Source organism: Pongo abelii, chromosome 6, assembly GCF_028885655.2.
Source record: "Pongo abelii isolate AG06213 chromosome 6, NHGRI_mPonAbe1-v2.0_pri, whole genome shotgun sequence".
Lineage (NCBI taxonomy): Eukaryota > Metazoa > Chordata > Mammalia > Primates > Hominidae > Pongo > Pongo abelii.
In genome coordinates this window covers 98,772,167-98,784,230 of record NC_071991.2, presented here as the reverse complement: position 1 = coordinate 98,784,230, position 12,064 = coordinate 98,772,167, and the positions used below count along the sequence as shown (strand labels likewise).

General features: G+C 40.0%; 2 protein-coding genes across 12 annotated transcripts in view; one reads left to right on the top strand and one right to left on the bottom strand.

The window, feature by feature from the left end:
• The window catches only part of PHTF2 (putative homeodomain transcription factor 2), a 160,691-nt gene that overhangs the window by 13,283 nt on the left and 135,344 nt on the right, over positions 1 to 12,064 (top strand). The window lies entirely within an intron of this gene.
• Positions 9,247 to 11,229, bottom strand: LOC100436641 (calumenin-like). The gene has a single exon (XM_054559601.2). The coding sequence runs from the start codon at positions 11,136 to 11,138 to the stop codon at positions 10,191 to 10,193; it is 948 nt and encodes a 315-aa protein (XP_054415576.1). The 5' UTR covers positions 11,139 to 11,229; the 3' UTR covers positions 9,247 to 10,190.

Below are 12,064 nucleotides of genomic sequence, written 5' to 3'. Positions count from 1 at the left end.
TACATTATTTTGTTGACTAACTGGATTCCAGGAATTACTTAGATCTTATCTGATGAGAAAAAGAACCTGGATGGTGAGGGGCCTGGAAATCATGTTATATGAAGAACAGGTGAAGGAGCTGAGAACATTTAGTCTGGAAAAAGATTAATGACAACATATGCTTATTATATTAAGTTGTTTGAGGCAGAAGAAATGACACGCATTTATTCTGTGTTCACTTAGAGTATGTAATTAATACAGATGAATGTATTTTAAGAGAGATATAAATTTATCTCTGCATAAGGAAAATTTTGAGGCAACTTTTCCTCTAATGCAGTAAAATGACTTGAATACCTCAAACCCAATTATTATCTCTAATCAGGAGAAGCTTGCTTATTTTTACATAATTTGTGTGTGCTGTAAGAAGTTAGAACTACTTGAGAGATGTCTAAGTATGCTATATTTAGTGGCTTAGTCAGTAGTATGCTTCACAAGATGCATCATGAGGAAAGGATTCTGTTCTAAGTAAATGTAAGAAATAATGTGTACATAATGTTCTTTTTTTACTTTTTTTTTTTTTTGAGATGGAGCCTGGCTGTGTCACCCAGGCTGGAGTGCAGTGGCACAATCTCGGCTCACTGCAAGCTCCGCCTCCCAGGTTCACACCATTCTCCTGCCTCAGCCTCCCAAGTAGCTGGGACTACGGCGCACGCCACCACGCCCGGCTAATTTTTTGTATTTTTAGTAGAGATGGGGTTTCACCGTGTTAGCCAGGATGGTCTCGGTCTCCTGACCTCGTGATCCGCCTGCCTCGGCCTCCCAAAGTGCTGGGATTACAGGTGTGAGCCACTGCACCCAGCCAATAATGTGTACATAATCTTCTATTGGATATTTATAATGCAGAGTAACGTGTTAAAAGGCTCTAAGAAGTCCTCAAGTAAGGAAACTTGTTTGACTTTTTCTAATGTAGTGGATATAGGAACAGGTGAGGTTATAGGTATAATCTAATAGTAGTCATACAGTAGTCATCTATAGATGCATGGTATTTATTTATTTATTTAATTTTAAACCAGGCCTTCAAGCATTTTATCCTTTGAGTTACAAACAGTCCAATTACACTGATTTATACATGGTATTTAAACCAAGATATTAGATGTGATCACCAAGGGACTGTGTGAAGATAGAGATGTGCAAAAACTGAGCTCAGGGAGAAGAGGAAAACTAGCAAAGAAACTGAGAAGGAGTGAATAAAGAGGAACAAACTGAAGAGAGTGGTTTCCCAGAAGCTAAGTGAATAAAGTGTTCCAGGAGAAGAGAACATAATCAGCTGTGCTTTATACTACCAGTAGATTGAATAAGATAAGCAACTGAGACCTGACCATTGCATTTAGCGACTGGAAGTCGCTGGTGTCCTCAAAGAGAGCTTTCAGTGGAGTATTGGGAGCAAAAGATGATTGCATTAAAGAGAGGAGATGGAGAAGTGGGAGTAGATAGCAATGTTTTGCACTGTGAAAGGGAGAAGAGAAAGGTACTGTATTTGATGAGCACCTTGGGAGAAGAGAAAGGTATTGTATTTATTGAGCACCTTCTGTGTGTTATATTGCTGAAAATATTTAAGCAGTAATGAAATGTATGAGCTATACATAGCTTAGCTCATCATTCCGGCTTAAATAGTAGTTGCAATATGTTTATTAAGTACTTTTCTCTGTGATGTGGATTTGAATAGACTACAAATTGAAACATTGGTTTCCTGACTTACAGAAAATTTCCTCAGATTAAAATAACGTTAGAGGTAGTGGCTGTTAAATTATATTGCATTCTCCAGTTTCTAGGTGGTTTAGGCCAGTTGGCTTAGTAGTTTTATCAATCATGAATTGATGATCTGGACATGTTAATGATGTTACATAAAATCGTAAGATTTGGTGTCCAGTCATATGTTCATCATTTTTAAAATGACCTGGTATCAAGAATAATATTTAAAGCCACATATCCTAATTTTAAATTGGCCTCTGTAACCATAGGAGGAGAAAACTCAGGAAACACAATTCAGTCCTCATTTCTACTTCATTAACTTTCCATCTACCTTCTTGCAGCTAATTGCAAGCCCGCTCTGTAAATCCAATTACAGCAAATTCTCATTGTTCACAGCTGTGTTAATATAAGGTCGCTGCAAACACTGAATTAGCCAATAGTGAAGCATTGCTCTTAGAGGAAATACAGAGTTGAGTTCCTGTGAGCCACTGGTCACAACATTTTTGTCATCAGTGATCAATACATAACCTTGTTTCATATGTGTTTCTATTTAAAGACACCTTATTTAATTTTATTGTTAATTTTGTTAACATTGAACTCACAACCAACAGCACTATAATTCATGTCTGAATGAAACTTACCTAACACAGTATTTTCTCTGTAAGACACATTAAATCGTTCTTGCACTTAGGAGCACTAGACCGCACTTCAGCACTACACTTGGGGGGCATTTTTTGTTTGTTTGTTTGTTTGAGACAGAGTCTCACTCTGTCGCCAGGCCGGAGTGCAGTGGCGCAATCTCAGCTCATTGCAACTTCTGACTCCCTGGTTCGCCAGGTGGAGTGCAGTGGCGCAGTCTCAGTTCATTGCAACTTCTGACTCCCTGGTTCAAGCGATTCTCCTGCCTCAGCCTCCCAAGTAGCTGGAATTACAGGCACGTGCCACTGTGCCCAGCCAAGTTTTGTATTTTTAGTAGAGATGGGGTTTTGCCATGTTGGCCAGAATGGTCTCAATCTCTTGACCTCGTGATCCGCCTGCCTTGGCCTCCCAAGGTGCTGGGATTACAGGCATGAGCCACCGCGCCCGGTCCAGGGGGGGCATTTTTAAACAACAACATCTAGGCCGGGTGCGATGGCTTACACCTGTAATTCCAGCACTTTGGGAGGCTGAGGCGGGTGAATTACTGGAGGTTGGAAGTTCAAGACCAGCCTGGCCAACTTGGTGAAACCTTGTCTCTACTAAAAATACAAAAAAAATTAGCCAGACGTGGTGGCGTGCACCTGTCATTGCAGCTGCTCAGGAGGCTGAGACAGGATAATCATTTGAATCTGTGAGGTGGAGGATGCAGTGAGCTGATATCACGCCCCTGCAGTCCAGCCTGGGCAACAGAGCTAGACTGTCTCAAAAATAAAATAAAATAAAACAACAAAATCCCAACAAAAAGTAAAAAAAAGCCAAAAACATGGCACTGCACCACAAAAAGGACCCTTGTTTATGGTGTAATGGCTGTCTTATTTAAGAAGATAGTGTCATCTTGTTCAGCTTTTGCTGGGAACATGCGTGTTGGGAACCTCAGATTTTTTTCTGCTTTGTGCATATCTGTAAATGACTGCAAAAGTACCAGAAGTACTTTTAGCAAGCAGGCAGATTTGCATACGAAATCTATGAAAGTGGCTGTCCAATATGTTAAATGGAAATGTTGGAATATATTGCATAATTCCATCATATTTATGATGGTAAGAACTCCAGTTTACTGAAGCTATAACTATTGGGAAATTGAAATTTAAAACTGGTTTCAATTTGTAGTTTTTATCAAAGTTCTGCAGATAGATGTTTTCAGAGATAGTTATACAAAATTTAGGAAAATAGCGGCCGTAGAGCCCCTTTTCCACAGTTTCTGTTTCCCAGGGACAAACAGGTTCAGCTCTTTCAATTGATATTTTATTTACCATTCATAAAGATACATGTTTGACTTCCAGTCATCTGCAGGGTCATAGAGAAATAGTCACTCATTGGCATGGTGTGAGAGAAAATGGATCTTTTATTTTAACAGCTTTCAACTAGTCTGCCTAAAGATGGGACTAACTTTATTCCCGTTTCCAGGGGATGCTTAAACCATGAATCCCTGAAACTTGATTTTATTGCATAAATTAGGTTAGTGTTCTCCTTTCTGTACTATTGCTGTCTGCTGTCTCAGATCTGCTTGGTCAGTTACAAGTCACATATCTTCTTTCAAGCTTCATTTTTGTTGTTATTTTCCCTGTTTTCTCTGTTCTCATGTACATATGCCTTTGCTGTCATTTCAGTTAGATATTGTAAGGTAGTAAAGTTAGATACCCGTGTTTAGTCTGCCTTTTTGTATTCTCTTGGAAATTTGGTTGTTGTTTTTATATATTGGAATAACTTTTTTTTTTTTCTTTGAGACAAGAGTCATGATCTGTTGCCCAGATCGAAATGCAATGTTGCAATCTTGGCTGGCTGCAACCTCTGCCTCCTAGGTTCAAGTGATTCTTGTGCCTCAGTCTCTCAAGTAGCTGGGATTACAGGTGCGTACCACAATGCCTGGCTAATTTTTGTATTTTTAGTAGAGATGGGGTTTCACCATGTTGGCCAGGCTTGTCTCGAACTCCTGACCTCAAGTGATCTGCCCACCTCGGCCTCCCAAAGTGCTGGGATTTCAAGAGTGAGCCACCATGCCTGACATGAAATAACTTTTAATAGTTTGCCTGTTTATAGTACATGGGTCCAGGACAGATACATGTTTCATTTTGCTCAATTCAATTACATTATTTTAAAAAACTACTTTTATTAATTGACACATAATGTACATATTTGAGGGGTACATAATGATGTTTCAGTACATATAATGTATAGTGATCAGTTCAGAGTAATTGACATATACATTATTTCAAACATTATTTCTTGTAGCTATTTGCAACTATATATTATTGTTAGCTATAGTCAGCCAACAGTGGTATAGAACACTAGAACTTATTCTTCCTGTCTAGCTGTGATTTTGTAACCTTTCACAAATCTCTTCCCATCTCTCTCTTCCTTATGCCCTTCCCAGTCTCTGGTATCCTCTGTTCTACTTTTTACTTCTATGGATCAGCTTTTTAGCTTCTACGTATGAGTGAGAACATGCAGGGTTTAACTTTCTGTTCCTGGCTTATTTCGCTTAACATAATGTCCTCCAGTTCCATCCATGTTGCTGCAAATTACAGGATTTGATTCTTTTTATGGCAAAACAGTATTCCACTGTCTGTAGACCCCATTTTCTTTATCCATTCATCTGTTGTTGGGCATCTAGGTTGATTCCATATCTTGACTATTGTGAATAGTGCTGCAATAAACATGGGGTGCAGATGTCGCATCAATATACTGATTTTCTTTCCTTTGGATAAAATTCCCAGTGGTGGGATTGCTGGATCATATGGTAGTTCTATTAGTAGTTTTTTGAGAAATCTCCATGCTCTTCTCCATAGTAGCTGTACTAGTTTACATTCCTACCAAATGTGTAAGAGTTCCTTTTTCTCTGCATTCTCACCAGCATTTGTTATTTTCTTGTTTTTTTGACGGTAGCCATTTTAAGTTGATGAGATGGTATCTCATTATGGTTTTGATTTGCATTTCCCTGATGATTAGTGTATTAGTTCGTTCTCACGCTGCTGATAAAGACATACCTGAGCCTGGGTAATTTATAAAGGAAAGAGGTTTAATTGACTCACAGTTGAGCATGGCTGGGGAGGCATCAGGAAACTTACAATCATGATGGAAGGGGAAGCAAACACATCCTTCTTCACATGGCAGCAGGAGAGAGAAGAATGAGAACCAAGCAAAGGGTGAAGCCCTTTATAAAACTGTCAGATCTTGTGAGAACTTACTATCACAAGAATAGCATGAAGGAAACCACCCCAATGATTCAGTTACCTCCCACCAGGTCCTTCCCATGACACACGGGGATTGTGGAAACTACAATTTAAGATGAGATTTGGGTGGGAACACAGAGCCAAACCATATCAATTAGTGATGTTGGGCATTTTTAAATATATTTATTTGCCATATGTATGTCTTCTTTTGAGAAATGTCTTTAGATTTTTTGCCCGTCTTTAAATTGGATTGTTTTTTGATGTTAAAAAGTTTGAGTTCTGGGCCGGGTGCGGTGGCTCATGCCTGTAATCCCAGCACTTTGAGAGGCCAAGGCGGGTGGATCACGAGGTCAGCAGTTCGAGACCAGCCTGACCAACATGGCGAAACCCCATCTCTACTAAAAATACAAAAAAATTAGCTGGGCATGGTGGTGGGCGCCTGTAATCCCAGCTACTTGGGAGGCTGAGGCAGGAGAATCTCTTCAAACTGGAAGGTGGAGGTTGCAGTGAGCCGAGATTGCACCACTGCACTCTAGCCTGGGCAATGAGAGCAAAACTCCGTCTCAAAAAAAAAAAAAAAGTTTGAGTTCCTTATATATTCTGGCTATTAATTCCCTGTCCCATGAATAGTTTGCAAATATTTTCTCCTAGTCTATAGGTTATCTTTTTACTCTGTTGATTGTTTCCTTTGCTGTGCAAAAGCTTTTTGTTTTTATATAATCTCATTTGTTTATTTTTGCTTTTGTTGCCTATATTTTTGAGGACTTATTCATAAAATCTTTTCCCAGAAACCAATGCCCTGAAGCATTTCTGCTATGTTTTCTTTTAATAGTTTTGTAGTTCTGGGTTTTACATTTAGGTCTTTCATTCATTTTGGGGTTGATTTTTGTATAGGATGAGAGATGGACATCTAGTTTCATTCTTCTGCATATCTAGTTTTCCCAGAAGTATTTATTGAAGAGACTATCCTTTCCTCAGTGAGTGTTCCTGACACCTTTGTCAAAAATCAGTTAACTGTAGATACATGGATTGATTAATTTCTGGGTTCTCTATTCTGTTCCACTGATCTATGTGTCTGTTTTTATGCCAGTACTATGCTGTTTTGGTTACTACGGCTTTGTAGTATATTTTGAAGTCTGGTGGTGTGATCCCTCCTCTATGCTCAGGATTGCTTCAGCTGTTCAGAGGCTTTTGTAGTTCCATATGTATTTTGGGATTGTTTTTTCTGTTTCTATGAAGAAAGTAATTGTTATTTTGACATGTGCATTGACTCTGTAGATTTCTTTGGTTTGTGGGGTCACTTTAGTAATATTCTTCTGATCCGTATGCATGAGATGTCTTTCATTTGTTTGCATCCTCTTTAGTTTCTTTAATCAGCATTTTATAGTTTTCCTGTAGACGTCTGTCACCTCCTTGTTTAAATTTATTCCTAGGTATTCTTTTGTTGTTGCTGTTGTAAATAAGATTGCCTTTTTTATTTCATTTTCAGCTAGTTGATTGTTTGTGTTTAGAAATGCTAATGATTTGTGTATATTGATACTGTATCTTGCAATTATACTGATTTCATTTATCAGTTCTAAGAGTTTTTGGTATAGTCTTTAGGTTTTTCCATATATAAGATTGTGTCATCTGCAAATAGACATTTTGACTTCCTCCTTTTCAACTTGGTTGCCTATTATTTCTTCCTCTTGACTAATTGCTCCAACTAGGACTTTCAGTAGTATGTTGAATAAGAGTTGTGAAAGTAGGCATCCTTGTCTTGTTCTAGTAGTCAGAGGAAACACTTGGCTTTTTCCTAGTCAGTATGATGTTAGCTTTGGGTTTGCCATATATGGCCTTTATTATGTTGAGATATTTTCCTTCTATCCCTAATTTGAGAGGTTTTAATCATGAAAGAATGTTGACTTTTATCAAATGCTTTTTCTGCATCTGTCAAGATGACCATATGGTTTTTGTCTTTCATTCTATTGGTGTGATGTATGATGTTTATTGATTTGTATTTGTTGAACCGTCCTTGCATTCCTCAGATAAATTCCCCTGAATCATGATTTATTATCTTTTTGATGTGTTGTTAGATTTGGGTTGCTAATATTTTGTTGAGAATTTTTATGTATATGTGCATCGAATATATTAGCCTGCAGTTTTCTTCTTTTTGTTGTGTTCTTGTCTAGTTTTGGTTTCAGGGTTATCTAGGCCTCATAGAATGAGTTAGGAAGAATCAGTCTCTTTCAATTTTTTGGAATAGTTTGAGAAAAATTGATATTAATTCTTCCCTAAAGGTTCAGTAAAATTCAGCTGTGAAGCCATCCAGTCCTGGACTTTTCTTTTATGGGAGACTTTTTGTTTTGTTTTGTTTTGAGATGGTGTTTTGCTCTTGTTGGCCCAGGCTGGAGTGCAATGGTGTGATCTCGACTCACTGCAACTTCCGCCCCCCAGGTTCAAGTGATTCTCCTGCCTCAGCCTCCTCAGTAGTTGGAATTACAGGCATGCACCACCACACCCGGCTAATTTTGTATTTTTAGTAGAGACGGGGTTTCGCCATGTTGGTCAGGCTGGTCTCAAACTCTCGACCTCAGGTGATCTGCCCACCTCGGCCTCCCAAAGTGCTGGGATTACAGGCGTGAGCCACTGCACCCGGCTTGGGAGACTTTTTATTACTGATTCAATCTGGTTGCTTGTTATTGGTCTGTTCAGGTTTTCTGTTTCTTCCTGGTTCAATCTTGGTAGGTGTTATGTGTCCAGGAACTTATCTAGTTTCTCTCGGTTTTTAAATTTATTTGTGTATAGTTGTATGTTTTTTTGTTTTATTCTGTTTTGTTTTTTTAGACAGGGTCTCACTGTCTCCCAGGCCAGAGTGCACAGGTGTGATCATAGCTCACTGTAACCTCAAACTTCTGGGTTCAAGCAATCCTCCTGCTCCAGCCTTCTGAGTGGCTAGGACTATAGGCGTGCACCACCATTCCCAGCTAATGTGTGTGTGTGTATATATATATAGAGAGAGAGAGAGAGAAAGAGAGAGAGAGAGAGAGAGAGAGTTTTGCTGTGTTGCCCAGGCTGGTCTTGAACTCCTGGAATCAAGTGATCGTTCCTCCCCAGTCTCCCAAAGCACTGGGATTACAAGCATGAGCCACTGCACTCATCCCAAGTTGTTCGTAGTTCAGCATTTCTGTGGTATCTGTTGAAAAGTCTCCTTTTTGATTAAATGGGGAATTTAATCCGTTTACATTCAAGGTGATTATTGATAAGTGAAGCCTTCTCCTGTCATTTTATTAATTGTTTTCTTCTTGTTTTCTATTTTCTTTTTTCCTCTCTTATTATTTATTTTTGTGGTTGGGTAGTTTTCTGTAATAAGATTTGGTTCTTTTCTCTTTCTTCTTTATCAACTCTACTGGTGAGTTTTATAGTTTCACATGTTTTTATGATGGTGGTTATCATCCTTTTACTTCCAACTGTGAGACTCCCTTGAGCATTTCTTATAAGGCTGGCTTAGTGGTGATGAATTTACTGAGTTTTTGCCTGTCTATAAAAGGTTTTATTTCTCCTTCATTTCTGAAAGATAGCTTTGCTGGATATAATATTCTTGGATGGCAGTTTTTTTTCTTTTTCTTTTCAATTTTTTTTTTTTTTTTTTGGAAAGCAGTGAATTTTAATTGTAGTAAAACCAAGATTAATTCCTTGGCACACCTGGGAAGAAGAGGAACCGGATGGGGGTATTTACAGTGATTTCAACAGGCAAATAATTAAGTCGTGAGCATTTCAACAGATGCACACCCAGAAAAAAATATATGCCCTGAAAACACTTGTATTTTTCCTTTAGTTTTCCAGCTGTTTCTATCTATAGCTCTGTAAAGAGATCACATTCACTACTTGATTGATTTTCAAGACACTGGCCCTAACTCTTCCCACCACAGCTGTGCTTGACAAAATTAGGCAACAGTCTGTCCTACAGGGGGAAAAAGAAGAAAATTAATTTGGGCCAAGCTTTCCTAGAGCAAAGGGATCTTTCCTTGCCCAGGTAATGGCAGGTTCAGTTGCTGGACCTATAGCAACTGAATGTAATATGTGGCCCCTACTACCTATGAAATGTTGGATTTTTTGGTAGGCAAGACTAAGTGTTCTCTCTCTAAATATAAATTGTGGAGCATATATTTTTTTCCTTTCCTCTCTCCTGAACATTTCTTATTGATCTCAGGCTTACAAAATTAGTTAAGTGAGAATTATTAAAATCATATAAGGGGTTGAAAAAGAGTAAAGAGCTAATGTTTGTCTACATGTATGAGTTGAGGATCTTGATCCTTCATATCATACTCCCAACCAGAGAAAAATACAAAAATAAACACGCCATGTTAATACATAATACAAAGTGTAAATCTACAAACACAAGTGTACTAATTAGAGTTGTTCCTCAGAAGCACGGCTTCCCTCCAGTCCCTCAGAGAGGAGGAGGCATGGGGACAGGATGGTTTTCATTATGCCTTTTCATGTCTTAAAAAGTTTGTAATAACAGTCTCAGTAGCGCAAACAATTTCATGTGAAACCAGAAGCTGTAAAAATAAATTACTTTTGAGGAAATGAGGGTTCCTCCACAGCTCAAAACTCATCATGCCGTACTAAGGCCTCCCCAAAATCTGTGGCCTGGCTGCCAACAAATAAGTCATACTTGTCAACAATCTCCTCCTTGGTAAGCTTGCCATCCTTGTTTTGGTCTGATTCATAGACCAGGTGCCTGGCTTCTGCCTCTGCATGATCATAGTCTGAGGGAAGGATCCAGTCTTTGGTCTCTTCCTTGTCCATCTTCCCATCACAGTTCTTATCCCGAAACTCAACAAACTGCTCTCGCTCTGTCTTTACCCATTCTGGCTCATCAGTATTCCCATCATGGCTGTACATGTCACCAATATACTCTTCTAGATCAATGAAACCATTAGCATTCTTATCTATATCTTCCATTATTTCCTGCAATACTATATCTTTCATGTAGTCATACTCCTCAGGGTGCAGGAAAGCTGTGAACTCCTCCTTTGTGGCAATGAGGTCTCCATCCTTGTCTGCCATTTTAAACCTCTGCTCATCTCTAACCATCATCTGTTTATAGTTAAATCCATCATCAGGGTCTGGATCATCTAAAACGCAGCCGTAGGTGACATTTTTATACTCCTCCCAGGAAACGAGGCCGTCCTCATTGAGGTCATGCCCCTTCCACTGTCGCTCTACATCCTCGTAAATCCAGCACTTTTGTGCAAATTTAATCCAGTCTTTGAGCTCATCCACAGTGACAAACCCGTCCTTGTCGTCATCTATTTTACTTACAGTCTTTCCAAGCCTTTCCTTGCTCTCTTCTGGTGTCAGCTGATCAAAGGTCTTTGCTTCTTCAGCACCCAGGAAGGCATCATGGTCATAATCAAAACTCTGAGCATCATTATGAACCTTGTCACTGAGCTGAGGCTCATGATGTACACGGTCCTTCTTTTCTGTGGGCTTGCTCAAGGCAAAGGCTGTGCACAGGGACAGGCACATAAGAAACTGTTGCAGGTCCATGATAATTAGATCTTTCCTCGTAGCCCCCACAGCACAGGATGCCGTGGCCGCCGCTCACCCACCGGCTCAGCTCACCTTCTTTTCAGTATTTTGAATATATCATCTCATTCTCTGCTGGCCTATAAGGTTTCTACTGAGAAATCTGTTATTAGTCTAATGGGAATTCCCTTATATGTGACTTGATGTTTTCTCTTGCTTTTAGAATTTCTTTGTGTTTGTCTTTTGACAATTCGAATATATTTTGCCTTGGAGAGGATCTATTTGGGTTGCATCTATTTGAGGTTCGTTGAGCTTCCCGGACCTAGATGTCCATCTCTCTCCCAATATTTGGGAAATTTGCAGCTGTTATTTCATTAAATATATTTCCTTACCTTTTCCCTTCTCTTCTGCTTGGCTGGCCTGTGGATGTATGTATCTGCTGTAGATGGCCCGTGGGGCTGTTTCTCAGGTTTGGGACATGGGTACAAGGCTGCTCAGGGAGCTCAGGAGTGTGTCCACCATAGATGGCCCTCAGAGCTGTTTCTCGGGCCGTTGACATGGCTGCACAACTTCTTGGCTGGTGTGGGAGATGCCCCACATGGAGCTGTTTCATAGGCCCAAGAGCAGGCACAGGGCTGCTCAGCCAGCCTGGGAATGAATCTGTCTACTAGGGGTGGCCCACAGGACTTTCTCAGGTTTGGGATGCAGACGCAAGACTGCTTGGCTGGCTCAGGGGTGTGGCTCAGGAGTGAGCCCTCCATAGGCCCACAAGTGACATGTTTGCTAGAGGTGGCCCACAGGGCTGTTACTCAGGTCCAGTCATGGGCTCATGGCTGCTTGGATGGGCTGAGGGTATGCCTACCAGGGGCAGCCTGCTGTGCCCAGGGACAGGACTGTTTCTTAGACCTTGATTGCAGGTGGAGAGCTAAGGGCATGTCTGCAGTGGG